The sequence below is a fragment of the Lepidochelys kempii genome, chromosome 5 (genome assembly GCF_965140285.1).
Source record: "Lepidochelys kempii isolate rLepKem1 chromosome 5, rLepKem1.hap1, whole genome shotgun sequence".
Classification (NCBI taxonomy): domain Eukaryota; kingdom Metazoa; phylum Chordata; order Testudines; family Cheloniidae; genus Lepidochelys; species Lepidochelys kempii.
The window spans coordinates 121928395-121949085 of NC_136384.1; the positions used below are offsets into that span (position 1 = coordinate 121928395).

At 45.3% G+C, this 20691-nt stretch overlaps 2 protein-coding genes across 4 annotated transcripts in view; one reads left to right on the top strand and one right to left on the bottom strand.

Moving 5' to 3' along the window:
- Nucleotides 1-7026, top strand: part of SNX30 (sorting nexin family member 30) — a 67345-nt gene extending 60319 nt beyond the window's left edge. For 2 of the 3 annotated variants that reach the window (XM_073345668.2, XM_073345667.1), the window contains one exon: nt 683-7026. In XM_073345668.2, the coding sequence (XP_073201769.1) occupies nt 683-742 (60 nt within the window). In that variant the 3' untranslated portion in view covers nt 743-7026. The remainder of the gene's footprint in view (nt 1-682) is intronic. The other variant, XR_012159133.1, reaches the window with a different exon arrangement.
- SLC46A2 (solute carrier family 46 member 2) lies at nt 6016-17702 on the bottom strand. The gene is made up of 5 exons (XM_073345664.1): nt 17641-17702; nt 15907-17114; nt 13226-13309; nt 10727-10883; nt 6016-8981 (listed from the first exon to the last, which is right to left on the bottom strand). The coding sequence occupies exons 2-5, from the start codon at nt 16982-16984 to the stop codon at nt 8924-8926; spliced, it is 1377 nt and encodes a 458-aa protein (XP_073201765.1). The 5' UTR covers nt 16985-17114; nt 17641-17702; the 3' UTR covers nt 6016-8923.
- Nucleotides 17703-20691: the final 2989 nt, after the last annotated feature.

A 20691-nucleotide genomic window follows, 5' to 3' on the forward strand; every position in this document is an offset into this window, starting at 1 on the left:
AGAGGTGTCTCTGGATCCTAACTAAATACTCCGCATTTATTCGGCTAGGCAAAAGCTTATTTGAACAGTGAACCCCTATAGCTGCCAGAAGGGAAGTAGGAGCAGTTTCTCTGTTATGTCTTTATCACTCTGCCCAGCCTCTTCCCTAGGGCATAGACCCATTGTCTGTCTCTCTGCTTAGAACTTTACCGAACAGCTAGTTGCTGTAGGCTGCTTAAAGCTGTTAGAAGCAGTCTTTGCCCTCAAAATAACGTCTTACAAAGGCACTAGGGAGCCTTTCATTGCTACAAGGAGCCAGCATGGTGATTGTCCAGTTGTCTGTAGCTCTGCCCATTCATGCTTTCCAAATATTGTCTGACTTCCTTTCAGTTTAACTTTGGAATTTCTGAAGTTTCTACTCATTTGGGATTTTTGATGACTAACGTTCTTAGTTAGTCACTTAGTTCTTAGTGTGTCCCCCCCTTAACTCCAGCCTAGCAACTTCTTTTGTCTGGGAATTTAGAAAACTGTTTCTTAACTTCCTGTCTTTCGAGGTACTAAACTGATGGCTAACAGGATCACGCTTTGTGAGACCTCTTATCGTGCATGCCTGAGTGGTGGGACAAGAATGAGGAATCAGGAGTATGTAATGTAATCTTTTTTAAAATAGTTTTTTGTTAATACATATTGTTTTTGTTTGCAGTGCCTTACGGCGTGGGAGTCAATTATACCACTATTACAGGACAAACCAGAGACCAAATAAGAAGCTCCATAGCCCACAGACTTCTCTACACAAGTGCACAGTACCACTAAACAACCTACTGGGGCTGTATGATGCACTACTCTGAGAGCTACCTGAAAAGTGCCAGCTATGCCCAGTCTGGTACAGACCCATTGAAAAGCATTTGGACTTTTCCTCTGTGTTTAAACCGGTATGTTTCATCTTTTGAGTTACATTAATGGTTCTTTCTTCAGCCTGTGGAGTATTCTTGGGCTTGTAATGGAAATACACAGGGATCAAGTCGCTTCTTGATAAAGAAAACTTTACCTCTTTATTCCGGAAGAACTAATGAGTGGAATACTAAAAAGATGAAAATAAAACTCTAAACTGCAAGGTGCCAATATGACATCTTTATTACCATCCTCTTTGTTTGCTAAATAAGGGTTGATTCCCATGAAACAGAGCCCACCAACTCACCCTTCTTCTTTTGTGTGGGTGGTGGTGGTGGTGGGTTTTTTTTCCTTGCTGGAGAGGGAATGGCCAGAAGTGGACACTTACTACAATTTGTAAACTCCCTGGATTACGCAATTTTGGAGCTGGATCTTTGTGTGGGAGTTTGGGCTAGTCCTAGATTAGAACATACGGCCACTTCTGCAGAAAGCTCATGATGCAAACCTGAACTGTGGTTCCTGAGCGTGGCGAGCACTCTGTTCATATTGACTGTCCCATACTCCTTTGTTTACCTTTGGTGATATGAAGTAATGTAAATTGGCTGAAGCGCACATGTGACAGATTTGGGGATCAAAGGAGGACTGGCCTGGGGCCAGGGGGTGAGTGTATGCTGTAGCCTTACAAGTTGTCATGGGAACAAACACTAGTCTGTTAACATTTTATCCCCAAAGTGAGCACAGACAGTTCTGTGATAGGATTCTTTGATCCATGCTTTCACTTGTTTTCAGAACAATCTAAGATAGATCAGAATCCCTCTCAATCGCCCTCTGGCCTTAGGCATTTAAAACATGCCCATCATAGTAAGGATGGGTTCTTGCTTTTTTCCCTCTTTCTTTCACAGCAGCCAAACCCCCCAAAGTGTCAAGTGTTTGCTGACACCAGGTATCATTGTGCATGTGTGAAACTTGCTTTAAACATGTCAATGGCAGGTGGTAGAGAAATAATCTTTTCCCTGTTATGTACATTTAGTGGTCATGTTTGTCTCTATTGATCCTCATTGAAAGGTCCTCTTAAGAGTTGCCCTTTTTTAGCTATAAATCTATTTTCCTACCAGGTTTTGTCAACCTTCTAGTCTGCAGAATCTCTTTTCCTTTCCTTATCCAGTCTCTCCAGTTCATGGCCTTTTGTTGTTAGTGGCTTTAGTACCTTCCAAAGGCAGGAACACTGCCAAGACGGGTTACAGATACTTTGAATCTGTTAAATCTTCGTTTGCTGCTTGACCAGCTTGTTTCCTCCCATAGGAGCTCCAAGATTTAATTATTTTTGGCAAAACATAACTGTAATATTCAGGGTTCTAGGGTCAGCAAAGAGCCTTTTATGCTCTTATATCCCCTCATTTTCTGCCAGAGATATTGGAATGCTCCGTTGATCCCTGGCACCATTCTGGCAAGGAAGCCAAAGTTTAATTAAAAATAAATAAATTAAATTCTTATTTGTATCCCTTTTACAAAGACCATGCAAATTCCCTTTTAATTTGTGGATTGTCCCCAGTTAAAATAAATGCTATAAAATAGACCTGAAGTTTCTTCAGGTCTGCATTATCTCTGTTCAAACAACTATTACATAAAAGTTGTGGCTGTAAAATTATTAACATGGGGGGGATCACTGGGCATAACATTTGTCACGTTTAAGGCAGTTTTTCCTACTTGACCATATCATTTTCATTTGATGTAGTTTTGTGATTCTAAACCTGCAGTCCCAATTTGTCAGCATACATTTGCTTGGTGAAATCAGGGACCTTGCCTCAGGTGGGTGGTTGGTTGGTTGAAACTGCAGTATAGTAATAATATTCTGTTAGAACAGGGAGGGAAGACTTTAAGTAAGAAATGATTCTGTGTTTTTTTTCTCCCTTAAACCTTTGTCTATTCATCCTCTCTCCAATTGTTTGATATTAGGGTTTGATAATGAAGGCCTAGTTGATTTGCTGGGTTGTATGGGATAGGAGTTGTTCTGATTTGCAGTGTTATGCTTTTTGTCATTAATTCATATCATTTAGCAGATTAAAATGATTGATAACAAAAGGTTTCATGTGGTGAAACCAGAGAATTGTTTAACCCCTCCGCATACCATTTCTACCCTGCCAGATTGGTTAGGTTTTTGAACATAATTGGCTCTGAAACATCAGCATAAACCTAGGGTCAAGTAAACTTGTCTTCAGCTTCCCCAGTGAGCAGGAAAGACTGATTAGGGATTGAGAAATGACAGCTTTTTCTAGCCCTGTTCTCTCACAGAATGATCAGCTAAGCTGCATTTCTGCTGAGCATTTAAAAAAAAAAGAAAGGTACTTTTCCCCAAGAGAACATTTGAAAAATGTAGGGGCTCTGTTTAGAGGGAAGTGAATTTACTCTATTTCCTTTTTATTTTCCCCCTTCTTCTTCTGAGTTCCCATGTTCATGCCTTTTGCTCTCCAGGCTTAGTTAGAAAACTGAAGACCGGTCATCAGCTTGTAGTTCCAGGGTCTTGGTTCTTTAAGTACATTTGCCATTTCTCAGAAAATACATATTGTACAAGGTACTGTTAGCAAAGGACATTGCAACATCAGGTAAGGATTGTAGTGGGTAGCAGGGGAGCTTTTATAGCTTCACTTAAGGCATTTAAGTACGGTAACAATTTCACCTACTGCAAAGATGGTGGGGTGTCCGGCAACAGACACCTAATGTTTTACCTATATTTACACGTAATATTAACGTTCTGCTGCACTGTCTCTGGAGCCAGTTGATTTTTAAATTACTAATCAAGTGAATGAAGTGACTTCAGTCCTTGTTTGTTGTCAAGCAAACGCCTTTTGCGGGTAAGCCATTAGAACGCTGGCCCTTCCTCGACAACCAGCCAATGGCTAGGAATGGCTCGGAAGGGTTTACTGTAAGTACACATGTATCTGGAACCCTTTAAGGGGGAAGATAGGTGGACTGCAAGTTTGGGTCACAGATCAGAGGGTACAGACTCTAGATCATGTTGCAGGTTGGATGTTGCTCTAGTGTGAAGGCGACACTGCCGGCTGCTATGCTAAATAACATAAATCACGGTTTAAATTGGAAGCAAGCTTTTGAAATATGTTGGGAAAAGGGAGTTCTTACTTGTAACTGCAAGTCATACGAGTAGGATATTGTGTGATGGTTCCCTCTTAGACACAGCTAGCCTGTGATTGGGTCTGTCTTAACGAATCCTCACAGTATGAACCACTGTGTGAAAATGGTGGCGAGCCAGGTTTTGTTTCATAGTCTGAACAGAAGATTTTGTGCCGCATGTTAGTAGCACAGAGCAGACCAACTGACATGCAAACTGACAAGTGTTTTCAGGGCTGAATTCAGTTGTCACAAGTGACTTGTTCCTATTCATGCTGCATCAGATCCTGCCCCTTGAAATGCAGGTTTAAAATTCTCTTGCAGTTCATGGTGTATGTGTGGCTATCTATTAGAGCCCAAGTCTGGCAGAGTATAAATAGTCTCACTAATTTTTGTGACTGTAGAAAAGCAAGCCCTTCACAAATACTGAGCAGAAATCCATTGATAGAGTAACTTGGTTTCACTATATTTATTTCCTTTAATAGTTGTTTAAGCATCTTTCAGTATATCCCAATGGGCTTTTTTCTGTGTACACAGATTGATCTGGCTCAAATTGAGTGACTCCATATTGGTTAGAAACTCTGATCAACCCAAACTGCGGATACGCACTCCATGGAGCTGAACTTTCTGTGGCTTGGGCCCCATCTGCAGCTTTAAAGCGTATTATGTTTCCTTTTAACAAATCTTGCTCCACAGCTGCCCTGTGGTGCACACTGATCCAAGGCATGTGCAGTTTCTTGCTGTCTCTCCATTACTTCTGATAGGTGTGCAATTTGGAAAGTTGTAACTCTTGAAATGGCACCAGCACATCCAGGCAAGCACTGTTTAGCTCCAATTTTTATATATAATCTATCTATATATAATCTCTCATCAGGATTTTTACTTATGCAATAAACTTGGAAGACTTAAGAAAACAAAAAATGATGGCCTTCTCAAGTAATCATTTAAAATGAAAGTTCTCCAGGTCTGTTCCATTTCATAAAGCAGTCAGGTCTTTCCTTAACTACTGGTAGTTTACCAGAGGGTAAATTGTGGTATGTTTATACTTAACACCAAAATGACTGCGTCAAGGAACTTATCACAAAATGTGATGGTTATAGAGGGAGGAGAAGAGGTGGAAAGAAGAAAGAAAACTAGGAAAAGCTCAGCAAGGGTTTAAGTTGTGTGAATGTGCAGTTTATCCATCAATGAGTTAATGCACTGGCCTTTCACCTCTGGAAATATGGCTTCAGTGCCAAGTGCAACTTGATGGCCTCCATCGCAAACCTTTGTCTGCATCACTAAAGCACTGCAGCACATCGGCATAAATGGAAGGCCTTGACCTAGGGAGGGTCTACAGGTAGAACTGGTGGTGGTGTCGAGGGAGCTTTGTGGTGATGCTTTTGCGTAGCCTGTCCACACTTACATACTTGTTTCGGCCTTGGTTCTGCAAATACTTACGTATGTGAAGGGTTCCGTTCAATTCAGTGGGACTATTTGTGTATGTTTGCAGGATTGGGGCCTTAATCCAATTTACCCATTAAACTCAAGAAATGATGCAAAATTAAAAGAAAATGTGCTTCAGACTATTAAATGGAAACTTTGTCTTCAATGCGTGGTGCTTTTGACCCAGTGTTGGTGTGCGCAGAACTGTGGGCACAAATTCCGAGTTTTATTTAACAAGCTGTTTGATGTTCAGCTGCCTTAAACACTACAGGGTAGGGAGACAGTCATCTTCCTTTTCGGTTTTAACCAGCTTTTTTTTACGATAAACAATTGAAGGTCATTCAAGAAGGGAAATAACTGGGGGGTTTTTTTGTTCGTGTTTTTGTTTGTTTTTTTTTCAGGAGAAAAATTACTAGTATTTGCCATATACATTTCTGATATGAAACTGGGCACCTCCAGAATATGGGATATATGAAGGTTTGAATAAATATTGATATTTTAAATGTATTTTTGTCACTTTTAAAAAAAATTTTGGTTGGAAGGAATAATAGATCATTATTGATAAACACCTGCTCGACACTACAGTCTTGGCAGGAGGTATTTGATATATAGAAATAGTCACAATTAACAGTATTAGTTTAGGGTTTAGGCAGAAAGTGCTTATCAAAATCGTAGCCTTTTGAATAACTCCTTCTTACACTATAACACCAAAAAATATAAAAATCAAGCGTGCTTGCGTCCTCCTGGACCTGGATAGCTAAGGCCCTAATCCTACATTCAGTGGTACAGTGAGACACTTAGGTCAATAGAGACAAGGTTCTATCTACACAGATTGCAGGATTTGAGCCAGTCACCCACACAGCATACAACTAGATGATGCTGGGTTTTGTTATGCAACCGTGAACGATCTACAGTATTTCATCTCTTTTGTGGGTGGAGATTGGACAATGTTGTCCTGTTCATACTACTTCCTATGTGCCTGCACTCATGGCTCCCTTTAACATTCGGGGAGTTTATGCCATGAGGCAAGTCGATGTTGCCATGAAATTTAACTTCTGCCAGCACATTTTTAGGAATTCATCCCTTTTGTTGCTCCGCGTGTGACACCATGAATGCCTAGGTGCCCAACCAGTTTACTGTATTTTTGACTTTTTGTAAAAACAATTACAGAAACTCTTGTTTTTTCATACCCTGGTCACCCTCACATCACCTCCCATACCAGGATAAACCAAAATGAAAGCTGTGAAGACTTGTCCTTGTGTGTGAATTAGCTAGGGGATGATGTACAGATTGGAGAGGTTTTTGTTTCCTACACTCAACCAAATTTAACACTCTTTTGCTTTTCTTGTTAAAGTCACAGGATATAAAATGTCTTTGATTTCAGGTGCTGGCATGTTTCTGTTCCTTTTCATTTAGCTCTGTATAAACATACTCTGTGCATTGTTACTATGGAATTAGTATTGATAAAAACACTTTGAGGTAAACTATTTGTAATGCTTGATAATTATTAGTGTGTACATTTTTTTTAAAGACACTGTTTCTTTACCTCAATTAATTTAAAGGAATGGACCAATCAATGTATTAAAGGATGATTTCTTTACCTAATAGTTTCTTTTTGTGTAGTCTTTACCACATCTACAGTATGATGTATGCACTTGCACTTATTTTGCTCAACTGTTTACTGCCCTGTCTTTCTCTATGATGGTGAAACTTGTGCTTTTAATATTCCCTCTTCCTGGGCAGGGGTGAGATTTCACCTATGCTATACAAATGTGATAACTCAGTTGTTTACATCTACTTCCTTGTAGTACCCCTCACCAGAGTGTGAGCACCTCACGTACACCTTTATCCTTGCAATATCACTCTGCCTTGGTTTCCCATTTATAAAATGGGGAGAATGAGATGTTCTCTCTGTAGGGGAGTGATTTGTGCAAGGTCACACAGAGCCAGGACTTGACCCTAGAGCTCCTACAACCTAGTCCAGCATCTTGACTGCATAACCAACCTTTCCTTATGAGGACACAGTTAAGGAGCCTCAGCATAGTGCAAATAAAGCAAACAGCAGGACATCGTATTTAAAGCAAATGTACTTGCTACTCTGCTTACACAAGGTGCTGAATCTTAATCCTCATGTTGCTGGGGCTTTCTAGGGTCGAGTTCACACAACTGCCTCATGATGGTCTCACTGCTTCATGGCAGGGTCACTTTGAATAGTACCCCTCCCCACCCCCCTTAGACTGCATGGATATGTTGGCACAGTGCTGTTGGAGAGAGCATCTAACACCAGGCCCACCAAACCAAGGCATTTAGCACATATACCTGTTCAGTAATTCTTTCTTGATGCATTGATTTACAACTTATTTACACATGGGGGGGAAGTGAGTTTAATTGCTACATATGGGGATTTCTGGGGTCCTCGTGCCTTTCAGAAATAGTTTAACACCGTTAATAGTCAGTGGCTCCTGATGAAGTAACAACTTCAGTTTTGCATCCACTACTAATTGTACCTACAGTACGCTCTAAAAGAGTGTCATGCATGAGCTCTGCTCCCGCTTCATTGCAGGTTCAGAACCTGTCCCTGATGGTCTGACTATGATCTAGCTTACGAAAAGTGTTGTGGTTTCTCAAGCTGATCAATTGGTTTACAGCTGGGGGGGCGGAGAGGGAAAGAGAAGGGGTAGGCTGTTCTACAAATAAGACAGTTCAGGCCCTGAAAAGCTTGCAATCATCTCTAGAGTGACAAAACAAAGGATCGAGCGCTGTATCTTCCCCTCAGGTCGGTATCACTCTGAAAAGGGGCTTCCTTCTATAAAGGAGCTTGCCCCTTTTTGAATCCCGTGTCTCTTTCTATGCCTTCACCACCCTCTAATTTAATCTGCCAGGGGAGGGTAAGGGAAATTTTTAGGTTTCTGTATTCTGACAAACCTAATCCTCCCCTCCAGGACTGACTGGTAGCAAGTCTCCCTCCCTCTTGCCTGTCCATAAATTCCTCCAGGCAGTGCTGCTGAATGGAGGTGTTTATCTCAGCAGGGGGTTGTATCTACAGCCGTTTTTCTATGGCCAGACAGAGCTCTTGCTCCAAATGTTATTGCCACACTAAAGTTGGTGTGTGTGGGGTTTTTTTGTTTTGTTTTTTTGGAGCAGCCAAGATGGTGTCATCCCTGCCACTGGCATAAATTTGAAATCAAATGCTGCTGGCCTGACTCCAGCAAAGATGGTCTACCACTTCTGTACCCCAGAAGCAGCACTGCGAGTGCCTCTCCCCTTGGGTGAGGGAGGTGGTGTGCTTACTGGCCTCTGCCAGTTGGCTACTCATGAGAGCAGTCCATGGCATGGATACCTGGCTGCTGTCACCTAAGCCAACGGGTTTACTTTCAGCCTAAAACTAGCATGGCAGACCCAAAGAGCTGTCTTCCATCATCCGTTCTCTTGAGCTCTCTAGTACAGTAGGGTGCTCTAACCTGCAATAACTCCCAGAGCTAAAACTTGCAACGGCATGCCCTCAGGCCGCAAGGATTTCAAGGGAGCCAGACGGTGAGCGTTGCTTGCAGGCCACGATGCTGTAGAAAATAAAACGTGAATGAGAAAGTGAAGAACTGCTCAGAAGCTTTGATGGGTTCTGGTATCACTGTTCTAGTAGGAATTTGGCATAACAGGGGGAGTGTGTTTCAGGTTGTTGACCATTGTGTCTGGTTTCTCCCATTGTACAGTCACTTTTATACTTGCTGGCCGTGCACTGGATAGCTTACATAGTGCTGTTAACTGCCACCAGGAGGAGCCTTGCACATGTAACAGCTTTCATAGAATCTCAGGGTTGGAAGGGACCTCAGGAGGTCATCTAGTCCAAGCCCCTGCTCAAAGCAGGACCAATCCCCAATGTTTGGCTCAGATCCCTAAATGGCCCCCCCCTCAAGGATTGAACTCACAACCCTGGGTTTAGCAGGCCAGTGCTCAAACCACTGTGCTATCCCTCCCCCCAGTAATCAGTGGTGTGCACTTAAACTAGTTGGTAATTGTGCACTGACCTTGTAGAAAGGATGGGACAAGTACCAGCTCCGTAAGTGGCTCATACAGGAGAACAGATAGGTGAAGGTTGCATCTCACTCTAAAGACCCAGTACTCACAGGTGGTGGTAGTAGCAGAATTCAATTGTAGGATTCGATGAGCCCCTAGCCATGACAGCTGTATGGGCATCCTTCCCTAAGGATTCTCTCTAGGGTTCAGAACTGCAGTTTCCAATTTATTTATTGCAGTTGATTAACTCATTGGTGTTTAGTTGTAGAGAGGCCACTATTTGACACAATGTCCCAGGAGGTACATGGTCGCAGGTGGCCCGTGAAGTGACCTCACCTGAGACCAGACTGCTAGCTACTGTGAAAGATGTAGACAAGCAAAGCCAGGGCTTTCTGTCTGCGAGCTGCCTTGTGTTGAATGCTAACACCCTATTCCAGTCAACACAATTCCACGTGCAATGCTGCTATGGTGCTAAATACATTGTAACTTCTTGCATGCTGTAACTACACCAACAGGTGTATAATAGGGCTGCTGGGCTGAGTGTGAGAAGGCACAGAATGGTTAGGTGGCTATTCCTGTCTCCCTGTTCCCCTTCCTCTGCACGAAGGGGTGGTATCCAGAGGAAATGCCACATTTTGCTCTTACAAACAGGTTTAGATTGGCTTCCATTTAAGAAGAATTTATTTTAGTCTCCCCGCCCCCCAAATGCTTCTGCCATTAGCACTGCGTAACTATGAACTGGGGGGGGGGGGGGAGGGTAGGACTAGACGGATGTGCCGTATATTGCTTTTAATGGAGGGAGTGTTTGCTGCTTTGAGATGTAAAGATGGCCAAAATGTTTTTTCTTTTTGTCCGCTTGTGATCTTTGTAATATCAAATCTGGTCTTGCTGGAGGACTTCCTGGGACTCTGGAGGGATATCAGCTTATATTGTTTACCTGCAGGAGTGGGAGTGTTAAGACATCACTTCTCCACCAAGTCAGTCACAGGTATTAAGTGTGTTAAACGAAGTATAAAACGTGCTGACTAGAAATCCTTCCTCTCTCTGTTTTCATTCCTTTGCACATGTTGCTAGTTTCACTAGCTGTCCACTCACCATAAACGCTAGCCAGGAACTCTCCACTGCCTTTTTTTTTTTAAGGGACAAGTCATCTCAGGCTGCCTCTGTTTTTAGACATGTAATCTGTTCTTAACTTGATTATACACCAGTCTGATTTTTTCCCCTTCCCTCCTTTTTGCGAGTACTTAAGGGGGGGGGGAATCCCTTAAACAAGATCCTTCCCCCTCCTTACCTGATGGGGATGATGCTTAGGCAGCCAGCGACACAAGACAAAATGAAACAGAACCCGCTGAACCAGTCCAGTGTATGTTGATAGATCTTGTTGTAGGCTGTGGATGTAGCTACCCCCGTGATCACTAAAGACAGCTGCAGCAAGACAAACACCTTACCTGTAAACAAGCCAATAAATAGTTACTCTTAGCCAGAGCCTCAACGAAAGAAGGAAAACCACTCTATGTGGAGTCAACGTGGACAGAAAGCCACAGCCGTGTTTAGATTCAGGCCCTTTGACACATAATAAATGTCATTTTGGATAACATGGAACCTGTAGACAAGACCACCCTTGTGCCAGAACTACTGGTCTTAAGACAGATGGCATTTGTATGACAGATGTATTTGCTGTTCACGCGAACAGATGGCATTCCCATTAAAGAAAGCGCTCACACACACACCAATGGCACCTACTTAAAGGAGTTTTTGGTGGCTCCTTAGCAGAGGTGGTCCACAACTACAGGGGACCACCTCTGCTAAGGAGCCACCAAAAACTCCTTTAAGTAGGTGCCATTGGTGTGTGTGTGTGAGCGCTTTCTTTAATGGGAATGCCATCTGTTCGCGTGAACAGCAAATACATCTTTATAACTGGAGATGGGGCCTGAAGCAAAACCTCAGCACCACATGCTCCTGGATCTTGAAACAGTTTAATTTTGGTTGAATTTAGCTGCTAGGACTTTTCCTTAGGCATTCACTCAGTCCTCCCACAGCTGCCTACCCCATTAGGATAAGATCTGGATATAGCGATTTGGATCTCTCTCTAACTACCCACCATTTTTGTGCAGGATCAAACAGGAGAAGAAAATGTTGTGGAGAAAAAACCAGGTAACTGATTAAAGCATTATTATGCAGGTCAAACTTCTGAAACATGCTACCACAGTGCCAAAAGGGGACACTAATCCTAGGAAAGGATTAACGTGATTACAATCAGAAGGCTGCTTGGGAAGATGTGGTGATGTGCTATTCAAACTCATCCTAGTTCAGCTGATTGTTTCTGCATTGTCAGTTCAGGGTTGATATTTTAAATCCTCATCACTAGGTTTCAGAGGCAACAGCCTATTATGATGAATAGGGTACACATATTTGCCTTAGAGCCATGGTTTCACTGTGGCTTGGCTGTAGATGCTGTAAGACAATATTTCACTATTTCACATGTGGAAGCTTTTATCTTGAGGACTGTGAGGGTGAGAAACGTAACTATTTTAAATGGAAAGCTTAAATTCTGCAACAGCTAACAGGGTCCCAGCCATGAAGTCCTACTATGTGACGCCATTGTTTTAGCTTCTGCTGACTATGATGGAGGACAAAGACTGATGTGATAACGCTGATCTCCATCCTTCAGAGAGCTGGCCACAGTTTGTGTTAAGGATCCATTTACAAATGGACATTTTAATAAATGGTGAATTGTTAGCATCTAACATCTGCTTGTAACAAGGGTTTCATCACTCTACTGCACATATTACTCCTGTCTGGAATATGCAAATAATATCTATTTATTAGCCCTTTATAAATGGAACCTGAATCTAGCATGACCATTTAGCTTTGTCCAGGGCTGTGATTGGGGCCTGGTCTACCCAGCTCCGATTTCAGCCACTGGTGTGCTGATGTGGCTACAAACTTCTAGTATAGACAGGCAAAACTTCTGAAAGGAGAAGCAGCCCCGCTCTTGCGAACTGCAGTGTACCCTTGCGGCTCTGTGTACATGGGGGGAAAAAAGGGTGAGTTAGCTTGAGTGGAACCCCTCCTTTTAGGCCGGTTTGGGCACAGTTCAGCACCTTTCAGATCTCACAATGCAACCAGCTCAGACAAGCGCAAAGGTATTCAATTGTTTCTACACAGCTGGAGTGGGGGAGGTTCAATTAAGTTAAAGTATCTGTTCAAAAGGCAACCCCCTGCTTTTTGCCACTGGAGATGGTCTAGGCATTTGCAGTAATGGGACAAGCTGTACCAGTGGCTTGTCACCAATGGCTGAAACAGGGGGCCTAGGGCTAAAGGGATGAGGGCCGACCTATCTAAACGTCCCTGTGCTAAGTAACTCTGAGAACTCTGGACTCCGGGGAGGGCAGTGCAGGTAGAGAGGTATTGATGCTTTGCTCCAACTTTGCAGTAGGAGAAGGCATTATTGTAGGCAGTTATGCCACAGCTCAACTTCACGGCCCTACCGGATGAACAGAGGGGAAGCAATTTGACCACAGAGTAATGTCCCAAAACCTGTGCTAAAGACCTGGGGTTGGGGCGAAGACTGGCTAAACACTGAGGGGGAACCGGGACCGGCTCGTCCTAACTCTCCAAATGGTTTTCCCCAGTTCTAATTATGATTTTATGAAGCAGAATACAGATGGCAGCACTTGAAACTTAACCTGCTCTTCCACCCTACAGTGAATGAGAGCAATAGCCATCATTAGGTTTCTGTCCCATTTCCCGCCACCCGCCGCACACACACACAAATCTTGTTACTCACCATAGGACGATCCTTGTACATGTTTGGATAACAGAGATCTGATGGTTGGTAAGGGGATGAGAGCAAACAGCATTATGGCCCGAGCTGTAACACAAATAAATGGGTAGCTTTCATCAGTACCTGCTGGCAAAACGTCAGCTTAGTGCCCCTTAGGGCAAGACCATAAATTGCAGATCAGGGCTGGGGCGGTGTTGAGCAAATCACAGGCAACAGCTGTGGATTGTAGGATTCACTGTGTGATGTGGGCAATGTGGTTCTGTCAGTCCCTCTACAGTATTAAAAACTAATCCTCGTATTTAGGCAGGTCATTGTCCCCTTCTAGTGGGTGGTCCACGTGAGTGGAGGGGGGGTCTACCTGTCAGCAAAGAGGGTTACTCCTCTAGAGGTCGATCAGCAGGGCTCATGCTCTTAGGGTCCTAGCTTCATGCACAGGCAGGATGATTGTGTTATCTAGGAAAGTGATGGCTCTGCTATTGGTTGGGCCTTAGATCTGAAGCTCTTTGGGGCACGGCCTGTCTTTTTGTTCTGTTTGTACAGCACCGAGCACAACAGGGTCCCGGTCCATGTGACTGGGGCTCCCAGGTGCTACTGCAATACAAGTATTAAATAACATCTTACAAACAATGCAGGATTACAGGTTGGTGATGGAAGCTATTTAACCAAGTATGCTTTTTCCTACCCCATTTCCCTGAAACCTTGTTCCTCCAACATGTCTCTCTGTTGAATAAGCAAAGCTGTTAGAAAGTCCATTCCCCTGTTGTTTCTTTACTATTCCACCTTGTCTCCAGACAGAATAATTTTCAGTGGACTTTCAGCTTCCATTCATACAGGGTATACCAGCATCACACAGACCTTATTTTTGTTTTGCTCTCCCTTAGCACTGTGTCCCTGTCAGTCTTTCAGCAAGGAGATCTTAAGCTGAATGGTATAGGCCTCTTTCTCTCTACATTTACTAAACATTCATCTTGCAGCTGCTCACTGCCACAAACAAGGATACAGTTTTTATGCTGCAGTAACTGCTTCCTACCGCCAAACTTGGCTCCTGAGAGAGTCAGGAGGCCTATCCCTGTCTACCCCTTGTCCATTTATGCCTGTGACCCACTAACCCCCTCTTTTTGTCCTATGACTGCAGCAGTGTTAATGGGCTTCTCTACATGGAATGGTCCCTTCCAAGATGTGCTAACTACTTAATGCTGAACAAGCTGTTCCACCTGGCATTTTTGCGATGACTTCTGGCAATGCCTTTCCCAGCCCCGAAGAAGAGCTCTGCCTGGCTCGCAAGCTTGTCTCCCTCACCAACAGAAGTGGGTGAAATAAAAAATCATTCCTCACCCACCTTGTCCACGTCTGTACGTACAGCGCTGCAGCAGCGCAAATGTGCCTCTGCAGTGTGCGGGGTGAAGATGCTCTAGAGATGGGAGCGAGCTCTGCCATCGGCATAAAGACAACACCTCTGTGAGTGACATAAACTAAGTCAACAGGAGAGGCTCTCCTGCCAAAATAGCACTGCGCACATGAACGCTTATGTCGCTCGGGGGGAGGGTGGGGGTGGAATATCTCCCCCCCCTCCCTCCCAAGCCAAGCAACATATATTTTGCCAACATAGCCTGTAGTGTAGACAAGGTCTTACTTAAAGTTCAGGATTTTGGATACGTACTGCTAAGTTTTTAAACTGCTACAGTGGCTCTAGCTGACAATTAACAATGCTTGACAATTAGGCTTCCCACCAACCATAGCTATGCCTTACTGTGAAACAACAAGGAAACTTTGTCCAATCAGCTCCAGTCCATAGGATGCCTCCATTTCATCTTTGCCAAGGTAACCCAAACTTTCTTCCTTCTCATCCACAGGCCTTTCCTTACAAGGAGAAATATTACCCATAATGAAGACAGACACTTGTTTGACTAGTATTAATAGCTGAAAAGGGTTTTTTCTCCTATGCAAAGCTGCCTTTCATCAGCTTAGATCTGGGATATGACCTAGTGAAAAATTACCAGCACTAACTAGTCTTTAAAACAAATGATTTTATAAAAAAAAAAACCAAATCCCTCCCAAGCCAACATGTGACATCAAGTTTATTACTGTTAATCCAGCAAAGACAGGGGAAAAGATGGGGGCTGGAGGGGACAGCTAAGGGCCCACACATTTAGGTAAAATTCACAGCTGATCAGAATTTTGCACCTTGGGCTCAAAGTGGCTGCTGGTGTAGTGGGTTAGTGAACTCACGCAGGCCCCTTGCTGCCATCTTAGGAGGAGCAGAGTGGGGAGTCATGGGTCTGCTCTTTATGGCCTTTCTGCCACCCCCGGGGAAGTAGGGACAACCCTGTAACCAGACAGCAAAGATGAGGTATGTGTGAGGGAGGACACAGGAGGAGGAAATTGCTTCTTACACTGTCACCATGTTGACCTCTTAAACTTTAAACCCTGATGTAATAGGAGAATTTTGTGTGGGTGAATAATTTACTGTGGCTAGAAGAGTCTCTTTGGAAAGTGTGTCTCTCCCACAGTGTTTCCTGGTCTGAGGTTTTCATTGACGTGAACAGCAAAGAGCTTTATACTGCTGCTGAAGCACAGCTCTTGCACATCTCCCTTTTCTCCGCCTGCCTGCCGCCTAGCATACATGGGGATCAGTCATTCTCCCTTGCAGTGGCTGTGACCAATCATGTCACAGTTCAACTCACCAATGTAGAACAGGAATGTCTGTCGCACAAAGGCCATGATGAGAATGCCAATGCTGAAGGACAGTATCCCAATGATGATCATAGTCGTGTCCCTTAAATACTTGGAGAACACAAAAACCCCCAGGAAACTGGTAATAAAGATCATGTAGCCAGCAGCATTGCCATAGCCAATCTCCACTGGGCCCCAGCTCAAAGGTTTCTTAAGCAAAAACAGCGGAAGCACATCCATGGCTCCCACAACTGCTAGGTCATACAAGACTGCCCCGATGAAGAGCATTGCAATGATGAGTTTTGATGGTGCCAGGGGGCTGCGCCCCTCGTTCTCACAGGAACCTGAATTCCCTGCAGTTCCTTCATCCTCTGGTAGCTGGCTGTCAGGCTGATCTATGTCCTTGGGTTTGCTGTGAGCTAGGGAAGCTGGGCAGGTGCCTTCAGGCATAGGGACTTTCAGAACAAAGACGCTGTAGAAGAAGCAGAAGGCATAGCAGGCAATGCTGCAGGCCACTAGCACGGTGCCCTGTTGATAACTTATGTGGGAATGGACAAAGATGTGCCCAGACGCTATGCTTCCCAAGAAGCCCGCCATCCCATAGGTCAGCTCGATAACAATCAGCCGCAGAGACCTCCTGTGCTCGGAGGAGCCCAGAGACCCCAGAGCCATGACGCCAGCCCAGTAGGTGGTGAAACCTCCCGTCAGACCGTTTAAGGCCGCCGCCCCATACAACACCTCAATAGGCCACTCCAGCAGGATTAAGAGGAGCAGGAGGGACCTGGAGACTAGATAGCCGAGGAGAGGTAAGCAAATGGTGAGCTTCCTGTTCTTCTTGTCGCCAAGCTTTGTCAGGCCGTAGGCCGTCAACAAGGGGCTCAGGCCCAGAATCAAGTTGTAGATGATGTAGAAGTCAGAGACAGCTTTCTGCTGTAGATCCTCAAGCATGTGCGCCGGGGAGGTTGAGCTGGTCCAGTTGTAGTAGTTCTTCACCACTAGCAGCAGCCCTGTGTCGTAAAAGGAGCTGGCTACCTGGGCACCAGCTACCACGGGCTCAATCCAGGTCCTCACCGCCATCCCTCCGACCATGATGGCTGCTGCTGAACCTTTCCTTGGGGCTACTGGCAAGGAGGTGGGTGGGGAAGGAAGAGCGGCAGGGAGGTGTGCTGGAGACAGCAGGTTCAGAAGTTCTGGTGTTAAAACCGAAAGTCACTAACGTCTGCAAGTTAGCACAGAAACAGAGTTGTGTGAGAGCAACGCTGGCTGCACCTCCCCTCCAGCCACACACAGCCCCGTGCAGTGGCTGAGACTGCTCTCAATCCTGCCTGTGCCAGGGACGCTTTTGCGAGCCTGGAGCCCGCCCTCCACTCTCTTCCTGGCATGCATTCAGAAAGGTCACAGGGCCCTGGCTTGGGGAATTTCTGTCTCACTTGGGGAAGTGACTGTCCCCTGGTTGTGGCTTATGTTTCACCACCCCTGAGCTGAGGCGTGCAAAAAGGAATCACAGCAAAGCAGTGGCAACATCTACCTATGGGGTGGGGGTGGGGGAAGGGTGGAGAGGGCTGAGGTCACTGGACAGTAGCCCTCCTTCCCCCCCACCCATCTTCACCCACCCCATGTTTGTTGCTGGTGGCTTTTGAACCTGTTTACCCTGTTCCTTGCCCCCCCACCCCAAAACCTTTTCAACAATTTGAACAGCAAATTGTAGCAGGAAATTCAAACAAAAACAAGGCTGTTGCACTGACCTGTCTCCACAGCCACTCCTGTGTGCATTCAGCCTCACTGTGCTTCTCAAATGAGGGCAATCCTGACGGGCTCTCTTGGCTTACGCACACAGCAGAGTCTAGAAATATTCCCTTCCCACACTAGCTGAGTAACCAGTGAGCTAAGGAGTTAGTAGCTGTGGTGAGTAACAGGCCACATACTGGAAAATGTGTGGCAACACCACCCCCTTAGCCTGGGCTCTCCTGAGGGCCGAGACACCGGGAACAGCAAGGCAACTGGAAAAGGGAGGCTGACTAGCAGGATATATACTGTGACCATGTGTGCTTTCGCAAGATCCTCTTGCCCAACCCATCTCCCAAAGCAGCCTCTTCCCATCAAATCACCCCACCATGAGGGACACCCTTGCTCCGTTCCTGCTGCTGGGGAAAAAGAACTGATGCCATCTCCATGTCTCACCCCCTCTTTTCTTTGCCCTGAGGCGTCGGGTCCTGCCTAGGGCCCCCCCTGGAAGAAAGTAGCTAATGTTTGGTGTCCAGCCATCTCCAACACAATGGAACTATCAAGTCCCTAATTTTTTTTAAAGATAGAACCGGCTAACCTCAACAGCCATGACTGAGCACCCCACCAATATCGGGGTGGGGGAGGAAACAGGGAGGGACAGAAGAAGAAATAAAATCTGTGACTAACCTAGGCCTGGCCCTTGAGGGGAGGGGAATTGGGCAGTGGGGGGTATTTTATACAGTTTTGTTCAATAGATTAACCCCCTTGGGGATTTTTCAGTTGCATCCTTCTACATACATTTGCATCCAATGCAAAAGAGCAGCAAAATACCCAGGGACTGATTGGCCAGTGATTTCACTATTTGTTTTGTTGCACTAAGGCTGCTCGGGTGGGGGTTGAAGTGTTGTGTTTGCTTTGTATAAACCAGGATCTCTTCTCTCCTCCATCTCTAGGATTTCCAATGTCTGAGAAACAAAAGTAGGTGAAATACACCCAGAAATAGCTGCAAGGACAGGCCCAGGGGCATCTCTATACCCAAATGACAGATGGTCAGGTGTGAGAACAACCTTAAAGTAGCAGTAGGAAGGTAAGCAAAGGCAGAAAACTTGGTTAGCATGGACTATGCCCTGCAAATCTTTCTCGTGGCTTTGCTATGTAATGCAACTATCCCAGAATCATGCTGATGCAGGGACAGACTCTGATCTCTAAACTTCAGTGTTGTTACTTGAGATCATGGGCACCATGTGAACCACCAGCTGGAGGAGGCTAGTCCCCAGCTCCACCCTTTCCGTCCCCGCCCACCACAGCCACCAACCCCTGCCCCAGGCTAGCGCCCCCTCCAGCCCAGAGCACCAGGAGGGCGGGCTGCGTGGCCCCAGCCAGGGCCACCACAGTGGGGAGCTGCAGAGGAGGCCTGGGGGGCAGAGCATGGGCGCGGCCACACCTGGCTATTTGGGGAGGCAGAGCCTCCCCCCGCCTTTGATACCCACCGCCCATGCTTGAGATGCAGACTGGTGTTATGTAACACTTCCCAGTTGGGCCCCAAACCTTCAGACCATGCTGCACTATCGTGTCTGAGTACAGCCATATAGATACACGACATACATGAGAAACCAAACATCATCATCGACCTCCCTCAGCCAGATCACCTTGAGGCTAACGACGTGGGGCTCTTGCAGTCCAAGGAGTTAGGAAGGAAGGGAGTCACACAACTGATGACTCAGCAACTGCAGCCAGCCCTCTCCCTGGAGCAGCTCTGAGCACACCTGTGGCAGTCTGGCCTCTCATTTACGCAGGTGTGAAACTATTTAGTCCAAGCCAACACCTTAAACTCCACCCAGAAACTAATCCAAAATCAGAGCAGGCCAAGGAGATATGGCGTAACGTGATGTCCGGGTGAAGAACTGTTTACTGTAGCAAAGCAGCAAGAAAAAGTTCTTTTGGGCCTAAACCCTCAGTTTTCAGTAAGGTAAGACTATCACTGATTCCGATCGTTCAGACACCCCCTTCCATGGCTATCCAGAGGTGAAAGTAAGCCGGTACACAGCCAGCTGTACCAGGAGGGGACAGCTTCCCCAGTCCGGCAATGGAAAAGGGCCCTGGGCTCTGTGGTTTCAGGTCAGTGCGGTGCTCGTGTTCTTGTAACACTGACCAATCCCGGTCGCCGGCGGGGGGGAATCAAACCTCGGACCTCTGGAACCAAATGCATGAGCCTCTACCGCATGAGCTAAAAGCCATCTGCCTGCTGATGGATGGCATTGACTTACCAAACATTCCTGGTGAGGAAGGTAGAAAAGTAGGGCCAGAGCTAGCCTAACGAACGGCTGTTTTACTTCCCTTTCAAAACTGCAGATGGGCTGAACAGCAGAAGCAAATATCTCCTGTTTTTAATCCCCTGCCGCCTTTATTTATTTTTCAGTCCTGGGTTCTGTGCTGAGCCAGCAAACTCCTTGGGTTGCACTCATTTGTGTGCTGCTCTCCCTTGTGGAAAAATCAGAACACTGCAACCTCCAAAGTTTACATTTTCTGCAGGATTTGGTTCTCCCTTGGGGAACTGGAGGTATATAGGTGACTAACGCCTCTTATGGTTAATGGGACCTCCCCACATTAATCCCCTACATGTAGAGAGGAAAATATCTCTTTATCATGTTGAACAGAGTCTTAAAGCTAGTCTTAATTGAGGAATAAATCTCATCACAATTCCTAAATAATCCCCAAATATTCCTCACGTTACGTATTGCTCTGTGCGTCACCTGGCTTTCATGTAACTTTTCTCACTAATTGAAACTCTTTGGGAAGGGGGAGGATTTAGGCATGGAAAAGAGATGAGACACACCTCTATGTCCACGCAGTGGCACACAAGAGGAATGTGATGACTAAAACAACAACAGCATTAGGTTAAAAAATTCCAGGGCCGATAAAGCAAACGTGGCAGCTAAGGGAAGCTTACAGCCATGACACAACTCATAGTAAAGAGAACAAAAAGGATCACTGTTGAATCTAAAGATCTGTGGAAGCCTAATTTTAAAAAAGTTATTCAGAAACAATGCTTCTTATATACCCTTTGTCTA